At 39.0% G+C, this 20,618-nt stretch overlaps 1 protein-coding gene across 1 annotated transcript in view; it reads right to left on the reverse strand.

The window, feature by feature from the left end:
• LOC126284031 (protein transport protein Sec24A-like) overlaps positions 1 to 20,618 on the reverse strand; it is a 131,271-nt gene that overhangs the window by 51,385 nt on the left and 59,268 nt on the right. The window contains 3 exon segments of the mRNA XM_049982585.1: positions 1,165 to 1,318; positions 3,032 to 3,257; positions 17,171 to 17,328. Coding sequence (XP_049838542.1) covers positions 1,165 to 1,318; positions 3,032 to 3,257; positions 17,171 to 17,328 — 538 coding nt within the window.

Genomic DNA, 20,618 nt, shown 5'->3' on the forward strand with positions numbered 1-20,618 from the left:
ATAATACAGGAGAACAAACACAATGGCACTGCTCTCTGTTTGCTCCAGTGTAAGACATCTACGAGGACATATCCGGCAAGAACGGTCAAAAATTAAACTTTAAATGCATACAAAAATGTGTTAACTGATGAATCTCCTTACCAGCACTAAATGAAGCAATAGTGCAACAATTACAAAAGCTTTAATGAAAGTGTAGAAATGCTGCCACCTTTCACATAAGTTTGTAAATCTCTCAGCTATCTACTTTTTGTTTGTTCAACTACAGCAGAAACAGCAAACTACAAGGAGCAGTCAAATGAAAATAAGACAGATGGATAAGATTTTATAATCAACAGTCAAATGAAGACAGTACAGATGGAAAAGTGAGTGTACTGTTTATTATTTCAGAAGTAAACATAATAACTGTTAAGACATTCATCCCATTATCAAGTAAAATGTTCAATAACTCCATGCACAAATGTTTGCACTTGCATATGGAACCATGATTGCACCAAAGTGTGTGCCTCTGCATCAAAAGTAAATTGATGGCCATTAACGTCTTTCTTCAGGGCACCAAAAATATGGAAATCGCTTGGGGAGAGACCGGGACTGTGTGGAAGATGTGTAAGGGCTTCCCAACATAACTTCTGCAGTGTAGTCTAAACAACCTTGGCATCAAGTAGGCGAGCAATGAGGTGTACATCTGTGTACAATCATGGTACTGTAGGCAACCACAAACATTTTCCATGAAGGCATTCACCACCTTGTCTCACTGTGGAATAATTGTATTAACAGTTACAGCAATTACTTCTCAAGTAATAAACAGTTTACTTACTTTTTTCCATCTGTCTTGTCTTCATTTGACTTTCCATTACAAAATCGTATCCCCATTCCTTGCTACCCTACACACAAAAATTTTGAAGCACATTGTTAGGTATTGTTAAAAAAATTGTTTCTTTTTTTAACTTTGTTTCTTTTTCAATGCTTATATTTTTCTCAATAAAAATGCTGGTTTTTAAATATTTATGGGTTAACTTAGCTCTAACTTTAGATTTTTCTCCTTTTATCCCTTTGGCAATTTCAGCACTTATTCTACAGTTTGAGTGCAGGGAAGGTGTACATGGTGGCTGCATAATTTGAGGTAAGAAAATAACATGGACAATTTGATGCAGTATAGTGAGTTACCTGCTGCATCGGATTCTCATCACCGCTTCAAACCCAATTTTGCGTGTTAGGTACCTCTTCAGTGACCTCTGAAAATAGTCTGCTTGAAGAACATTTGAGGCTTTGAAAAGAGGGAAATGATGAATACATCCCCCAGAAAACCTCGAAATTCCAGCTGAAAAAAATAATTTTGGTCAGAAATGTACATTATTTTTAATCATAGAAACGGAGCATGAAAGACTTACACATGTGCATTAAATAATATTTATTTGTGATTTAAATGAATCCCTCTGCACCAGTCTTTAATTTCAGTCAGTAGCAATCATATAGCCAGTGCAGAGATGCTACATAAAACTGTATATTTGTGAAAACTGGAATAAAATGAAGGAAACAAGAATAATTAAAATCGGAAGCCATTTAGTACTCTGAATTAAGAAGAGGAAACAGAACCAGATGAAGGGGAAAATAAAAAATGAAACACAAAAAAAAAAAACCTAAAAGCTTATGACTTTGTTAGTGACTGTGACTGTTCCTGCTTCCACTTCAGAAGCATAAATTTTTCCTATCAATTTAATTGCAACGCAGTTCTGATGATTACTTTTCTCACATACAAATAAAAGTGAAACAAAATATTATTGAATTATAATCTGTAATCTGCAGGGTAATGAAGTCATAACAAAAATGTCAAAACAACGAAGTGTTACTGCTGTAATACCTGGGAAGATATGTACCTTCACACCTATTGTCAAATTAGAGCAAGCTCCAAACTATCCAAGGTTAGTGTGGACCTAAGAAAACACAGATAACAAAAAAACACACAGACAGCTCAAAGTACATGTGTTGGAAACCGCTTTTTTGTGTATTTACATAACTTAAGGGCAGTGTTGGGCTACATTTTAAGTGACTCTGTCGTAAAGAGCATGTTCTCAAGGTACCGTAAGAAAAGTGGTACATTACATCATGGAGCAAATAAACACTAAAGTACAATGATTACGTGCTCAAGTGTTTTTGTTAGTAATATCGCACTATTTGTGCACTGACTTCCAAGTGTACAACAGTTTTCTTGAAGTGTGGGTCCACAAACTCTGCAGAATGTTTAGCAGCAGTTATTGTCCATACATGGCTAATCACTATACAAGTGGTAAGTTCATAATGGTTACATTTTGTAGAGTGTGTAACTTTAAACAGCTCTACTACAAGGAAATCACCATCACCCGCTGTTCAGAGCATGTGCACTAACAGGAGCAGTATTTGCCAATGATATCCTGCAGCATCGCACACCATCACATTCACTACTTATTCAGTATGATAATCTGATGACATAAGTAATGCATAGGCACAATCCCACAAGCCTCAACTGGAATCCTGTGGCAGCCACTGTTAGTAGTATGAACAGTGTGTTACCTATCAAATTGCTGCAAGTTACAACAAACGAGTGATGGAAGCTCCCATCAGTGCACAAAATCGTTTTTTCTTTAAAGTCCATCAAGATTCTTGATGTTATCAGCACATTTTACGATCTGCTGACCACCTTCGCTTTAATCCAATATGCTGACTCCAAACTTGCACTATCATTCTGGCATTATGTTTACACCAGCAATGATTATGCAATACTAATTATGTTTTTCCAAAGGCACTAAGTTTTCGCTTATGTGAATTCTGCAGTTTGTTTTTCACTACCCTTTGATTTCAATCCTCTACCAAGACTACTGATGCATATTTCACATTACAATAAAAATTACATTGATCGCTTCTCAATTTTTTATTTACGTGCCATACACACTCAACCAGAAGATTTAACAGACAATTCACACCTCAGCTGTAAATAACTGACATTCAACCCAAATCTTCATGGCTATCAGAAAATAAACAAAATGGTGCTACTCACATATTGTGGCTAAGTCACAGTATTGGCTGTTGACAATAAACAGATCAACTGCAACTTGATGCCCTGAACAGTCGAGAGCCAGCCTTTTATAAAAGTCAGTGGCAGGGTTAAGATGTGGAGCATCTTTCCCTGCTCGCTGACTGGGATCCTCTCGAGGAGTGAGTGCACCAGGCCCCTGATTTGGCAAGCAAGACTGGAAAACTGTCACTCTTCCTCCAGTTGGTGACTGATGAAACAGAAAATATAGAAACATTAGTACACAACACCAATACAGTTAACCTCTAGAGGTAATTTGAAATATAAGAAGGAGGAATAGATAATTTCTGTGTTGTAAGTAATGCACTTAATCTTATTAACAAATAATTGGTATAAAATTAACTGCTGCAACTCGGTCACACATTAGCTTTGAAAAAGGAAGTGCTGCTACAATGGCAATAAAGACTTAAAGACTGGATGGGAATTGTTTAGTATGGTAATGTTTGCATGTAAAGCAAATGGATTCAACAATTTTGTCTTTTCTCTCAGAAAAATGCAACAAAAATATCAAGATAATCCATGTGAGTGGCTTTCTCCTAATGAAAAACTGCAAAATTATCTGTCGAATTTCATAACAATCACTAAAGATATTAGATTTAAAAACAAATATCACTGCTACAATATGAATCAAAGCTACAATGTTCTCACTGGAGACCACACACTTATTTGTGGAAAGCACACACATTAGTTAAGGTCCACCATACCGATGGCATTAGCAATTATATTATCAGACGTTAGACTCTAGATCACATGTCCTACCAACTTTTCCAATTTAAAAGAAAAGGATTATCTTGTAAATATTGTTTTGCGGAATACAAACTCTCACCTTCCAAAAATATGGTAAATCATATCAAAAAGTGTTTCAAGTGCCCCGAGAACACAAAAATTATTATTAAACTTGAGTGCCACTTTTATTTACTACCCCGAGAATCAACCTCATTAAAGACGTAAAAAGTTACGTTTACTGTCCAATTTAGTCCACTAATAACTCTCCCCTAACTCTCAAGCAGCTTTTTCAACTTGGTTACTCAATCACTGAAGAAGCAGTATTGCAAAACACCTTTTCCAACACAAAATATCAGCTTAATTTTTTTTATAAGTGGTGCTTATCAATCTTTAAATTGCGTAAGTGCCTGGGAATTGAATTTTGGGCATTCGCCCCGGCATTTATCCTGCGCATTTGCCCCAACTTATAAATGCCCAGGCATTTTACATCACTATACATAATTAAAAGTGATGTCCTGTCATAAGAAAACCAGAATAGCAACTACAAGTAATTATCGCTGGGACCCTTCCAGCATCTCATCTTCGACAACTGCCGACACCAAGGCCTACTCCACACCACTCGATAGTCCCGTGTCTGTCTATCAGCTTAGTATATGTCTTGTTGCTTCACCTGTTACTGCTGGTCTCTGAGCCACTGCTACACCTGCTGCTTCTGGGGCTCGAGCGAGGGCCATGGAGAAGGGTCACCTCCAGAGTGACATCATTTGATCTCTAGGTGTCTGTCTACCAGGAGTCCCGGGTACAGAGCCTTTGCACTTACACACTGCACAGCTAACCATCCACAGTAGTGGCTGTTTGTTCTACACTAATCCACTAACAAGGCCACTGGAACTGCTACTGCCAAGGAATCACAAAGCTGCCTCAGTGTCCTCACCCTGCCACAAGCCAAGAGCATCGCCACATGCTTGCTGAAGCTGACACTGCTGCCTGTGGGTAAATTCACAACTTCAAGTCACTGGCAACAGCCCCTGTACGAATGACTCATTGAATAAAGAACGTATCAACTAATGGAGCATTTTCAAATCCACAGCATACAAGTTGCTGGTATTACGCAATCCATCGCCCTGCACCTAGAGAGAAAGAGGCAGTTGTCCTGGGATATAATAGTGCCTGTACAACCTCCCCCCGCCCCCCCCCCCCCCGCCCCCCTCCACACTATTACACTGGTGGCAAGAATGTTGGCAGTTTACAGTGGCACCAGTGAGCTCTCTCTGACCACAGGCGGAGCTGGACAAAGCGTATTATGCCATGAAGATGCGGGATTGGAAGGGGAGAGATAGATAAGGAGAAGGGGGAGACTGCAGGGAAGAGCGTGTGGGTACAGGACCAGTCGTGGGGCAGGGGTGAAGGCAGGTGTGAGCAGGGGTGGAGGAGGGTGTGGGGCATGGGGCTAGTGGATATAAGAGACCAGGAGGATAATGGGAATGAAGGATGTGTTACAAAAACAATTCCCATTGATGTAATTAAGAGAAGCTGCTGATGGGGAGAGGGATTCAAATGGCATGCGTGGAAAAGCAGATACTGGACTAGAGCACATCACGATCAGCAGTGTATTCTGCCAAGCAGTGGACAACTCTGCTCTTGGCCACAATTTGTAAGATGCAACTGATCTGGGTGGACAGCTGGTTGGTCACTGTGTCCATACAAATGCTGTGCAGCTGAAGTATGATATGAGTGCTATCACACAGGTGGCCCTGCCTCTGGCAGGACTGGATATTCTTGTAACAAGACTGCAGCAGTATGGGCTGTTTCGGTGCACTGAACTGGTTTTGCACCTGTCTTGCACACGGGCAGGACGAATGTAACAAAGAGCTATGCACCACACACAACTCAGAATGCCTGTGGCCAGAACAAGGTCACCAATGCCACATTCCTATCCTGTACACCTGCTGCCTCTCCCTCCCGGTTTTCAGCAACTGTTCTACAACCCTTCCTCCCCACTCCTCATTCCCTTCCTCATTTCACACGACACAATCCCCCATCCCAACCAATAGCTGCAGTGCTAGTACAGTGAAGTCTGACAGGATAACATAGTCGTGTGTGTGTGTGTGTGTGTGTGTGTGTGTGTGTGTGTGTGTGTGCGGGCGCGGACGCACACGCACTGAACTGGTTTGGAACCTGTCTTCCACAGTGACACGACAAATGTAATGTGATTGGACGCGCGCGCGCACAAGCACGCACACACACACTACAGTTAACTCTGAAGGAGGATTCATCGATAAGCTTAGCAACATTCTCTGCCTTTTTTATGTGCCCATTGACAACTCAACACCTCAACTACACAGTGAGTTGTTACTGCCACTCATTCAATTACTTATAATTATAAATAAGATGGATAACTGAGTCTTAAAACCAGCCAGTCACATATTAGCAACGCTTTTATTTCTCCAAACCTATCTTCCATGTAACCTCCACTTTCACAGGCCTACACAGTTTTCCTGCACTTTTGGTAACTTGGGAACAAACAGTAACAATCTGCTATGTTTGTGTGTCTGACAAATCTAAGACAAATAACTGTATAGGTTTTATGATTTACTGAAGTACAGTATGTATCTATAAGAATAAAAACAATGACTACACATATCATATTGCATCATCTTTTGGGAGTGCATCTGGGATAGTATTAACTCTTATAGCGATATTTTGGCTGACAACATTTTAGCCATTCTGAAGGCGAGTCACTAGCAAGAGTTTTAAAGCACTTTACACTATTGACTGAACATGCATGCATCAAAGATAACACTGTTGGAAACAAGAGCATCAGTTAGAGATAAGACCTTATGCCTCTAATAAAACAAAGAATGGACAGAATCAGCAAATCTACAGTCATTATGATCTACTTGATTGCTTACTGCAGATGGTATATGTTGGAACGTGAGACAGTGAAGACTTAGAACAATATTTCCTTTGAGAGTGCAAACATGAAATGAGGTGTTTCCATGATTTGTTTTGCTGGAAACCTTTGGCTTGGTTGAGCAGGTTGTCTGCTAATTATATTTCCACAGCTTCCTTGACGACTGAATCCCAGTACTATGAGTGTGGCCAGTACCTTAGTTTTCCTGTTATCCACAGAATTGCCAGTGTTAATACAATGCTACTGGTGTTCAGTTTATAATGGGTCAGGAAATGAATGGTGGTCTACCAATTCCAGATGTATTACTATGATGAAAGGAAGCTGGGTTTTTAGGACATGGTGTTTATTGTAGCCCACTCATAGCAATTTATACGCGCAGGCTGCCACCATACTTCGCAAATTATGAGTGTACTTAAAACTTTAGCACACAGGGCACACGTAATGTCTGACACTGACATCCTACAGAGTGTACTGGAGCACTTTGAAGAAATATTCCATAAGAATGGATTTAAAAAAAAAAGAAGAAAAAGAGAAAGAGAGAGAGAGAGAGAGAGAGAGAGAGAGAGAGAGAGAGAGAGAGAGAGAGAGAGTTCTGCAAGGGGAATCAATGGACCAACGAAAAGAAGAGCAAAAAGAAAGATGTAAAGCCTACTGTCTTTCTAAAATATGTGGGAAATATTTCATCAAAATTGCAAGAATGATGAAGCAGTATAAAATTGGTGTGATCTACCTTCCACTGACTAAGAAAACCTCACACTGGCCAAGATAGCAGCTCTTTTGGGATCCGTGAAGAATGATCAGCTTTTACAAAAGGTGGGTATGAATGAAATTCCTTGGGAGTGCAATAAAAGGTACATAGGACAAACAACATGCATTGTAAAAACACTACACTGAACACCACCAACACACACGCCTACTACAACCAAGAAATCTGCAGCGGCTGAACACTATTTCCACTGACTGGTCCACACATAACGGGGAAGTTAAGATACTAGGCACAGCTTCATCCTACTGGGATTCAGTGGTCAAGGGAGCTGTGGAAATATAATCGGTAAACAACCTGCTCGACTGAGACACTGGTTTTCAGCAAGACAAATCATGGAAACATTTCACATCTGCGGTCTCAATATTGTTCTAAGCCTTCACAGCCTGGCGTTCCAACATACTGTATTTACCTGAGTATAAGATGACTCTGAACATAAGACAACCCCCCCCCCCCTTTTTTTATGAGGCTCCTTGAGAAAAATTATTTTTAACAAATTCTGACTAATGAAAATTACAAACTGTCTTACTGGCATAAAGTACCTGCCTAAAACGTTAGCATTATACCTTTTCTAACTGTAGGCCATTTACTGATAGCCTACTATTTGATAACACAGTGAGAAATAAAACAAAGAAAATGGTTAACATTAATTTTCATCTCCATCACTTTTAAGCTTATCATATGGGGTATCACAATTTTTAATCACCACCTGCCTAATAATCCAACTCTGAATTTATATCTTTGTTGTCACAAGTATTTGGTTGTTCCCTCTGAATATACTAAGATTTCTGAAGCAGTGGTTACGGTGGGACTTGATAACACAGCTGTTTTTTGTCAAATATATCAGATTTTGCTTCTATATATGTTACAATGTTTCTTGCTTCCAAACATATTGTCCACTCACTTCACTCTCAGTGACTGTGTAGAACCAGCATCTGACCCACCCCCTTTCATTCCATCAAACATTACAGTGAGCTTAGAAAACACTGTAGCACGAAACACTTAAGTACACTACTGGCCCCTATCTAGACTTTTACAATCTCTTGCAGAAATGTATACTACTGCTGCGCATTTGTTCGGTTTCAAAGTCAACTCAAATGGGTTCAGACAAACTGAAGTTTGAATGTGGTGTACGTTCATAAAAAGCCAAAGTGTGTGATACAGAGTCCCTTGGTTGCCAACAGAACAAAATTTGCTTTCTGTCACTTCTCCCTACTCCCTGATTCTCAGCTGAGCTGATGTCACTGTTCCCCTCTAACACTAGTGCAGTGCTGTGCTTGAGGAACTGAAAAATACGGACTGCAATAGCTTCTATGGTGCCAATCATGTGTGAAAATGCCAACTAACACATAAATAGGAGGTCACAATCACAAGTCAGTTCAATTCTCAAACTTCTGCTCACCCTGTGATGTAGTGATGTCTTTCAGCATCATCTCCACGACTGATCTTGCAGCTGTAATTTCTTCTAGTGTTAACAATTACAGTCAGTTTAATACAATTTATTTAATTATTTAGACATTTACTTCTGGATTAATGTTGTTTCTTTCTTCACCTGAATGTCAAAATCACCTTGTTATATAGCTGATTAAAAGGTCACCATGTTTTAAGTCGGTATTATAATACTTTAACAGTGTCAAAATTTCTCATTTGCAAACCAACTGGTAAATCATTACAGTTTCTGATAACTAAATAAAATATTGACCTGCATTCAATCAAAAAATGTTTACTTCAGAAGCACCATAAATGTTTGTATACGGTATTCATACATGTGTGATAACTATTATTGCAAACAATAGTTTACAAGATGATAGAACTTAATGTTACGTCCTCTTGTGTTTCACTAAATTGTCAAATTTTAATCACAGCAGAAGATTGTTGTGGTTGCTAGTTTATAGTTTCCCAGGCAATCGTGCACCTCTTGCACAAGCACCGAATGAGTCAAATGTCATGTGATTGTTGTAGTGATTTGAGAATTTCTGTGTAAATTCTAGTACCACTAAGTCTTCTACCGTCTCAAACACACGATATTCTAGATATGAGTGTGGGATGGTAAAATCCTACCTACTGTGCGTCACATGTTTGTGTGTGCAGGTTTAAAATAAGTCGTGGGAAAAAACTAGACGCGGCAGTCGAACAGCACCGACAAGTACCTGTCGTGCAATCCACAGATGTGGTAGTGAGTGTGAATAGAAGAATCACGGAATCTATATGCAGCTTTGTGTTTATTGTGTCACTGACTATTGTTATGTGAAACAAGAACAGTTGAAAATTTACTCATATAGACTCTTGACTCAGCCTTGTAAGAGGCAAGACATTTTTTCAATCTCCTTTTCTGAAAGTCATGGTATCTAAGTAGACTTTCTTTCGAATGTGAATCAATTTGTTTCCAACATACTACTGTTTGGGAGAATTACTGAAGTTACATATTATGATGAAAGTGATAAATTTTATTGTACCTGAAAGTCAAATACATCGTTGATTGACGAAATGTAAAGTTTGTATGGCTACCAACTTCACTAGTAGAAAGAGGCTTTGAAGTTCCTGTACCTAGCATTATTCGACAGAGAAGAAATCAAGAGAATTTCCAGCAGCCAGCTACCCAGTAAAGAAGAGTGGCTGAAAACCCCAAGTAAATCATCTTGTAAATAAGTGGAATGTGGTTTGGGGAAATAAATCAGTATAACCCAGACCCAAACTCACACTAACTCATCAAAACATTAGAACTCAGCAACCTGTGTGAAAGGACTGGGGGGGACAGGAATTTTCAGTCAAAAACAAGAAAAGCTGCTGTTGCATGTTGCCCTAGCAACCAATCATAATATGGAAAGGGATTTACTCTGAGACATTGGAATATGTTCAAGTATCTAATGGAGCAAAATTTGAATGAAAAATGGTGAAGACATGAAAAATTCACAAGGATTAAACAGCAAAGGAGATTTCGACGTATTTGTCTATGAGAAATACGCATAGAATGCTTCAACCAAGAAGATCCAGTGTGGGGAGTTACTGCTCACACACATGTCGCAGGGACGCAGATGCGGAAACCAATGTATAAAATCTGATGCCGCTGGCACCAACTACTGTTCACCCATGCTGACCTGCCTCCAAATCCGCTCACCTACTCTATGAGAATTCTATGCCAGGTGAGCGTGATACAAAATTTTATTACTAAGTGTTATAAGATACTGTTGAGTGAACTTTATTTGTGTAGTTATCATATTTAAAGATGGTTTTAAATGCTTACAAGAGCTAAAGCATACAAGAGAATGGAAAATATACAACAGGCTGGGGAAACTCAAGACCCAGCTATGACCATGAAAATTAGCAAAGAAGTGCTTAACTGGGCTGAGTTGGTAAATTTCATCAAAGCTCAAAGTGCGACTAAGTAAAGAACTACACTTAATCAATTCTCAATTAAATGCCCAGAATGAAGCTTTAAATGTTCAGAGGGAAACTCTAAATATTCAAATGACAGATTTAGGTTTGTTAAGTTCAAGGTCAACTCTCAAAGTGAAGAATTTAGTAATCTGCGTGAAGGCATGTGCGCTTTGATGACTGAGTTCAACGCTATAAGTACTAAAGTAGAGGATTTAAAAGGTAGATCTAAAGAATGAGTTGACGAACTCTTCGACTACTCACATAAATCATATGTTTACCGCCCTTACTCAGAAACAAAATGACACCTATCAGGATTTGTAAAAAAAAGGGGTTAGAACTTAACATTGAGAACAAATGTAATAGTGTAGAATCGGAATTTATCCAAAAGTTAAGATCCTTTGAAAGAGTGTACAGTATTAAGGATAATTATGTAAGGCACAGGTTGTATACTTTGTAAGAGACAGCAGATAAGCAGCATGAGTTAATGCCAGTCATTCGATCACAAATTAAGGGTGTCAAACATGTAGATAATGAAGGAAGAAAGAAATTTCAAAGAAAAAATAGCTAACTCTGATATTGTAAATGTAATTAGTTTGGAGGAACAATTTGAGGAAATTATAGATCAAAACGTTACTGATAGAATAACATCTGGGAATGTATCACCTATTCCTTTATTCCTTCTTCTGAATTTAATGATACCAGGAAGGATATGGATGGCCTGTGGAAAGAGATTAAGCTTATCCAAGATAAAGTAGAAAAAAGGGTATCTCCACCTAACATTGTATTAACTAGTGAAGCTGTGACTAATTTACAATGGGGAGCTAATTCAGGGTTATCTAGACAATTGCCTAAATTTAAGCCAGATGGAGATGTACATCCGACCCATCTCTCAAAAAGGTTTAACCAAACATTACTAAAAAATTGGGAAGATTCTAAGAAGATCGAATTTGTTGTGGGGTACCTTCTAGGGGAAGCCTCAGAATGGGGCACAGTAAATATTGAGAATTTTTCCTCTTGGGAGGACTTTCAAAATTAATTTAAAGAGAAATTCTGGTCTGCCAATGCTCAAGAAAAGTTGATATCAGATATATGAGACACAAAATATTACAATGATACTTAGGGTACTAGAGGAAATATGTCGATAGCCATTTAACACAAGCAAAGTATTTAGATAAGCCAATGGAAAAACAGAGTTCGGTACACATTTTAATTACACGATTGCCCATCTACACGAGAAAAGACATCTTATATAGTGGTTGGAAAATGGTAGAAGGGATGCTGTCTTCTGTTGATGCAATAACTAAGTACCGCAATGAAACTTTACACCAAAGTTAAAGTTCGAACTATAAAAAGAATAGCAGGAATAATTTTTAAAGGCTTGAGGCAAACTTAGCAAAAGTACACCAGAGTAATAAGAAAAGTTGTAACGGTAATTATCAAAAAAAGCAACCACATTCAAATTTAGATCCAGTAACTTCTCAAGAATTTGTACCAAGTAACCAAAAAACACAAAGAAGAATGTAGTACCTTGTTGTGGTAACCAACCCGTAACTAGTAGTAATGAGGAAAACGTCGTTCGACCTGGATCCAGGACCGGGGACCAGATCATGGAAATACATTAGGAGGCCGTATTCCATATAAGTATGTTAACTTTATGCACAAAATACCCATAAAGGAGGTTGTTATTTGAAGATCCAAGCTTAGCTACCAATAACCCACAACCTCTAATAGCAGGGACAGTAAAAAATTCCAAGGTTAACATATCTATAGATTTGGGAAGTGAGGTATTACTCATCTCAAACACATTTTTTAACTCGATACAGAATAAACAGCACTTACCGTTGTTGCCAGTGACTGAAGTATACATAATCAAGATAACTGGAACAAAAAGTAAACTTCTAAAATACGAAACTCAAGTGAACTGCAGTATTGGAAATATGTTATTTCATTAAACGCTGTTGATAGTAGAGAATATTAATAGAGGCATACTGTTTGGTTTAGATTGGTTGTTAGAGTTTAAAGTCATCTTAAGCTTTGACAAACATCATCTTTGTTTTGGTAAAGGGGACAGTAGATGCTGGACACTTTGTGTGACAAATAGTCACTTTGAAGAACAAACAACAGAGTGCCAGTGTCTGCGATTAACAGCTACAGCACAATTATCGCCAAAAATCGATAATGTTGATCAAAGAACACATTGAACTGATATACAAGACATAGTTAAGAACTCTCTAATATTAACCAATCAACAAAGACGAGATTTGTATAAAATTTTAAATGAGTATGAAGTGGTATTTTCCGACTGTCCAGGGAATATCAGCGACTATATTTGTAAGTTCAAAATCAAAGATGGCACTCCATTCTTTTGCAAAATGTATCCAAAACCAGTGAGTTTGAAGGAAGCAGTTCGGGATGAGATTAACTAAATAATTGATGATAATATTATAGAATGAAATTCCAGTGTAATGAATAATCCTCTGGTAGTGGTGAAAAGCTACAGGCTACAATTATGCTCATACATTGAATTGACATATAGAGATGGAGAGGGACCGGGTGATTAATATCGACAATCTGTTATCCAAATTTGAAAAGGCAAGATTCTTTAGCACGATTTATTTGACTGCTGGATGTTGGCAGATAAAATTACATCCAGAATCCAAAATGTATACAGCCTTTTTGTTTGATGGAAAATCATATCATTTCCATGTATTGCGACTTGGACTTAGTATCTCTGTGTCCGTATTTATATGCGAGTTAGATGAAGCACTAGGGAGTAGGATTTGATAATATATGTAGACAATATCCTAATAATATCAGCTACTTGGGAGGAACACTAACTTTGTGCAAGACTCTGAAATAATTTAAAGAGAAAGGTATTACGGGGAAGCTGTCAAAATCTTTTTTTGCGTGCCTAGAACTTAACTTCTTAGGGCACATTGTAGGGGCAGAGGGAATTAAATCAGACCCTGAATTCATAAAAGCTATCAAAGAATGTCCGCACCCCAGAAATGTAAGACAATTAAAAGGATTTATAGGTACGGTCAGATACTATAGACAATACGTACAAGGGCAGGAGTTAAATGACCCGAGAATTTTAAGTTTATTAATAAAGGGAGTACCGTGGACTTGGGCTCAAGGTGCAAATGATGCATTTGAAAACGTTACAAGAGTGCTTCTTGAGGCACCCATATTACATCATCCAGTTATGGGCGAACCGTTTAAAGTTTTGACAGATGCGTCTGATTACGGTATTACTGCCGAACTTTTCCAAGGAGAGTAATGGGATCCGAGTAATGTAGAACACAGAACCATAGCTTTTGCTAGCCGTAGCCTAAATAGGCACGAACTAGATTACACAGCTACCTAAAAGAGTGATTGTGTGGAGTATTCAAAAGTTTCCTCCAAATTCTTTTAAAATCTAAAACTATCCTATAATCATACTGCTTGAAAGAAAGTGATGTCTAGACAAAATAAATTGAAGAGAGTATTACTTTTGTGGAAGATATAATATGATGTGACTGACTGAACAATTGTACCGAAGTGTATAACTTTTATATTTTGTATAGAGAATTTTATACCTTTTATGAGATGTGAAACAGATGGGAGGATATGTATAAATTTTGAAAGAGGTGGGTATTGTAGCTAAAAGCTTGGTTTAAAAGAACAGGTAAATCATGACTAACACAAAACACACATCACACCTTTCAAACAACCCTCACAAACAAGTGTGCCCGATTCTTCTTCATCTGCCGTTTCCATAGGGCTGCTAGGATTTCCTTCAGGGACCTCAAAGGATGAAGGTGGGATAAGTCCGTTCTGTAGGAGTTAATTTAACACCAAACCTCCTCCAGCTTCTCACTCAAGTACCTGAGAGGTGGGGATCCTGGAGAAAGGGGGTGGGAAGGGTTTTTCTGTCTTTGGGACTATCTTCTCTCTCTTCTTCAATCCTAACAACCACATCTATTTTTCCAGTCAGATTACACACACACACACACACACACACACACACACACACACACACTCTTCTACACAACCATTAAATTATATAATACATAGCCTGTCATGATGTGAGAACCGCCAGGTGATGTAGGGGAAAAGGTGTGTACTTAGGGTATTATGCGCACACACATGGGGAGTTACGACGGTCCTTCATCGAATATACATAAGAAGAGGTGCACATACATAACGAACGATTATAAAGTAGCAATGAGTAATGAATAAGTAAGAGAGGCATGAGCAAGGAAAGAAAACTGATGTAGAATTAGTCAGGTTGATCATTAAGCAACGTCAGTGCATTAAAGTCTCTGATGAATTTAAGGATAGTGGGATGTAAGTAGTATATATAGACGTAATATCTATTGAAAGTATAGAAGTTGATAATTAGAGGAGGACTCTAGGGAGTGAGTGACATATTAAAGAATGAATGTGAAGTTTAAAATATATTTATAGCTTTACTGGAAGATACTTCATTATGGTATACATAGAAATGTGTATTAGGGTTATGAACCGTGAGGCCTACTCAGAAAGGATAAAGGAGGCGTACTGAAACTAATTCTAGACACAGAGGTAATAACGTTCAGTTAGTGGTGCTCGCAGTGTCCTACACGTGCAGTCAGGATGTCTCGTTCTCAGTGCTTCTCATTGCACGATACATAAGCTTCACCTTGCCATGATGCACAATGTTTCCAGCCTGGTAGGCAATGTCATATTCGTATATTGTGTCAGGTGGATGGCAATACCAAAGCTACCAACAAGTGCATGTCGTGTCAACATTGCTCTTCAGGAAACAAGAAGAAGCTTAAATCATCAATGTAGGCCTGTGCTGTGATAGTGCCACGCAAAACAACAAGGGGTGCAAGCTTCCTCCATGAAAAACATGACCACACCAAATTTTACTGTTGGCACTAAATATGCTGGCAGACTACATTCACCAGGCATTCACCATAACCACACCCTGCCATCAGATCATCATATTTGCCACTCCACACAATGTTTTTCACTGTTCAATCATTCAATGTTTAGACTCCTTACACCAAGCGAGGCGTCGTTTGGCATTTACCAGCACGATGTGTGGCTTATGAGCAGCTGCTCGACCATGAAATCCAAGTTTTCTCACCTCCCGCCTAAGTGTCATAGTACCTGCAGTGGATCCTGATGCAGTTTGGAATTCCTGTATGATGTTCTGGATAGATGGCTGCCTATTACACATTACTACCCTTTTCAACTGTCTTCAGTCTCTGTCAGTCAACAGACGAGGTTGACCTGTACGCTTTTGTGCTTAAGTGTCCCTTCACATTTTCACTTTACTATCACATCAGAAACATTGGACCTAGGGATGATTAGGAGTTTGGAAATCTCGTGTACACACACGACATAAGTGACACCCAATTACCTGACCACATTCGAAGTACACGAGTTCCGTGGAGTGCCCCATTTTCTTCTTTCACGATGTCTAATGACTACTGAGGTCACTGTTATGGAGGATGTGGCAGTAGGTGGTAGCACAATGCACCTAATAGTAAAAACATAAGTTTTTGGGGGTGTCCAGATACTTTTGATCACATAGTGTAGTGCTAAAAGTTACACCGTACATTTCTATCACTTTTACAGAACAAAATAAGTAAAGAAATCTACACATCAGAATTCTTCATAGTCAAAACTACCTACTTTCATTTCTTAGTAGAAGCATTAGCAAAGAATCTAAACTTAACAGACTGCAAAATTAAGAGCTGCAACTGCTCCAGTGCCAATGTTGATTGATAACTGGTTACTGCTCAAGAGGTATTTTCCTACTTTCTGATCTATTTGTAAAGAGCATACTCAACTGATTAAGCAAGTAACAAAAATTTTAAATTGGCGCTATGACGAGAACGTTGAAAGAACTGTGAACACACAGACACCCTATAATGGCAGCATACAAAGTAAGTGATTTTCATAAAAACAAGGCCTTGTCCCTGCATCAGCACACCTGCCATTCTATAGAAGTTGGAAATTACTCTATGGAATGTGCTTGTCTTAACGTCTGCTAAACTTTACTGCAACCACTTTTTAAAAAATAGCTAATACCCAATAGAACATAATGTGTGGCTTTTGTACTCCAATTGTTTGGCTAAAACAAATACCGAATGTTACACACTTCATCACCACAAACTTGTGGAATCAATTCCAGAGCATCTAAACAACACTCTGACAACAAAATTGAATATTTTATCAGCCACCAAGTATCAAACATACACTAATTGACAGTAATATGCTCGACAGCACAAACGCTTTTGCAGAGAACTACACCCAGAAGAAAGACTAACTTGTATGTGTTTCTTACAATTAACTTGTGGGCAGCCTGCAGGGCAGCACCCAGCACCGACTGGCTGTCGTGAGACACCGAGAATTTCTGAGGCAGCTGCTGCAACAGGTCTCTCACGAGCTCTCGACATTCGGCAAGGTTGACGAGCAGATTGTCAGGACATGGCAGGAAAACATCTGCAATCATAAATTTCATCCAGTTTACACACATAAGAACACAAACATATAGTGAAAAAGAAGATTAATTGCTTTGAGACAGCCTCAGTAACTAACTGTAATTAATAATCCCTCCAAAACCTTCAATCATGTTGGTTGTTACAAGTGTGACACACTCAGGGGTGAAAAATTGATTTGTTATAAAAATCTTAACAAAAATTGGTTGACCAAAAACAAAGTAATGTATGCTTTGAAGGCATATCAATAATACCTGCCACAACAGCTGAGAACACAAACTGAAACTCTACTCTGATGAAAGCAGTTTGAATCTAGGTGATTAAAGGAATTTTTATCATCAGCATTTGACCAAAAAGGACTAAGTAACATACACTGCTGAATCACTATTTGACACCAGTGTTTTGCATTCAGTAACGTCTCCAGTACTAAGAAGTGTGGCACTGTTTGTGGCAAATCCATCCATAGGACCAGAACATTATTTGAGAGGAGATATGTTATATGTAGGCACAAAGCAAAATTGGTTACTTTACGGCCAATTTGAATTTTGTTTTCCACCAATTTTTGTGTGGTTCATGGTGAGGGTTCCTGTAGTCACGTCCTAGTTCACGAACCACGGGCAACGTATGAGTGGCCAAGTAAGTGGTCCCGACAGTTGGGATACCAGTTACTTTGGAATAAGGCTGGGCATCTCTGACATATTCTGAGTCGTGGTCACCTTTGTGCTCATACAGCAAAGACTACCAAATCCAACAGTTAGTCCCTCAGCCGTCAGGGGTAAAACCCAATGGGACTCGGGGCAACCTGCTTCCCTGGCACTTTAAATATGATGCTGGCAACAATCAGAGCAAAATGCCTTGGGCCTTTGGAGGTGATGGAGTCCCACCTCTAATTGACAAACCAGGGACTCCTAAGATACGACTTGGCAAACAAATGGTAATGAGATGGGGAGCTATTAATATCAATGGGGGCTACTCTGGGAAGAAGGTAGAGCTGGCAGAGGCTGCAAGTAAGATGGGGCTGGACGTTTTAGCTATTAGTGACATTCGGGTAAGGGGTGAGAAAGAAAAGGAAGTGAGAGAATACAAAGTCTACCTGTCAGGAGTCAAAGCAGGAATAGCACAATGGGGTGTAGGGCTTTACATCAGGAAAGAAATGGAACCCAGCGTAGTTGCAAAAGGTATGTAAACGAATGACTGATGTGGATAGATTTGACAGTGTCTAGCAAGAAAAAAGGGATAGTGTCAGTGTATTCCCATTGTGAAGGGACAGATCAAGATAAGATGGATAGATTTTATGAGGCACTCAGTGATGTAGTTGTTAGAGTAAAGGACAAGGACAGTGTTCTGCTCATGGGCGATTTTAACACCAGGATTGGAAATCGAACAGAAGGATATGAAAAGGTTATGGGTAAATTTGGAGAGGATATGGAGGCCAACAGGAACGAGAAAAAACTCTTGGATTTCGGTGCCAGTATGGACTTAGTAATCACAAACTCCTTTTTTAAACATAAGAACATTCACCGGTATACTTGGGAAGGCAGGGGAACCAGATCTGTCATTGACTATATAATAACAGATCAGGAATTCAGGAAGGCTGTGAGGGACACACGTGTATTCAGGGATTTATCTGATGACACTGATCATTATTTAATCTGCAGTGAAGTTGGGATTGTGAGGCCAAAAGTGCAGGAGGTCAGGTCCATATGTAGGAGGATAAGAGTGGAGTAACTTCAGGATAAGGAAATCAGGCACAAGTACATAACAATGATCTCAGAAAGGTACCAGTTAGTTGAATGTAGTCAATTACAGTCATTGGAAAAGGGATGGACAGGGTACAGGGACACAGTACTAGAAGTGGCTAAAGAATGGATTGGAACAGTAGTGTGTAAAAGTAGGATGAAGCAAACAGCTTGGTGGAATGATACAGTCAAGGCAACCTGTATAAGGAAAAAGAAGGCATATCAAAAATGGCTACATACTAGAACTCAGGTAGACAGAGAAAGTTATGTTGAAGAAAGAAAGAAACAAAGCCAAACAGATAATTGCTGCATCCAAGAAGAAATCTTGGGAAGACTTTGGAAACAGGTTGGAGACTATGGGTCTAGCTGCTGGAAAACCATTCTGAAGTGTAATTAGCAGTCTTCGAAAGGGAGGTAAGAAGGAAATGACAAGTATTTTGGACAGGTCAGGAAAACTGCTGGTGAATCCTGTGGATGCCTTGGGCAGATGGAGGGAATATTTTGAAGATTTGCTCAATGTAGGTGAAAATACGATCAGTAACGTTTCAGATTTTGAGGTAGAATGGGATAGGAATGATGATGGAAATAGGATCACATTTGAGGAAGTGGAGAAAATAGTCAATAGATTGCAGTGCAATAAAGCAGCTGGGATGGATGAAATCAAGTTGGAACTCATCAAATACAGTGGAATGTCAGGTCTTAAATGGCTACACAGGATAATTGAAATGGCCTGGGAGTCGGGACAGGTTCCATCAGACTGGACAAAAGCAGTAATCACACCAATCTTTAAACACGGAAACAGAAAAAGTTTTAACAACTACAGAGGTATCTATTTAATCAACGTTGTGGGTAAAATCTTCTCAGGCATTGTTGAAAGGAAAGTGCGAGTATTAGTTGAGGACCAATTGGATGAAAATCAGTGTGGGTTTAGGCCTCAAAGGTTGTCAGGACCAGATCTTTAGCTTACGGCAAATAATGGAGAAGTGTTATGAGTGGAACAGGGAATTGTATCCATGCTTTATAGATTTAGAAAAGGCATATGACTGGGTTCCTAGGAGAAGGTTATTGTCTGTTCTACAAGATTATGGAATAGGAGGCAAACTTTTGCAAGCAATTAAAGGTCTTTACATGGATAGTCAGGCAGCAGTTAGAGTTGACGGTAAATTGAGTTCATGGTTCAGAGTAGTTTCAGGGGTAAGACAAGGCTGCAACCTGTCTCCACTGTTGTTTATATTATTTATGGATAATATGTTGAAAACAATAGACTGGCTGGATGAGATTAAGATATGTGAACACAAAATGAGCAGCCTTCCATATGCGGATGACTTAGTTGTGATGGCAGATTCGATTGAAAGTTTGCAAAGCAATATTTCAGAGCTCGATCAGAAATGTAAGGACTATGGTATTATGATTAGCATCTCCAAAACAAAAGCAATGTCAGTGGGAAAGAGATATAAAGGGATTAAGTGCCAAATAGGAGGAACTAAGTGAGAACAGGTGGACGGTTTCAAGTACTTAGGATGCATTTTCTCACAGGATGGCAACATAGTGAAAG

This window comes from Schistocerca gregaria, chromosome 8 (genome assembly GCF_023897955.1).
Source record: "Schistocerca gregaria isolate iqSchGreg1 chromosome 8, iqSchGreg1.2, whole genome shotgun sequence".
In the NCBI taxonomy this organism is placed as follows: domain Eukaryota; kingdom Metazoa; phylum Arthropoda; class Insecta; order Orthoptera; family Acrididae; genus Schistocerca; species Schistocerca gregaria.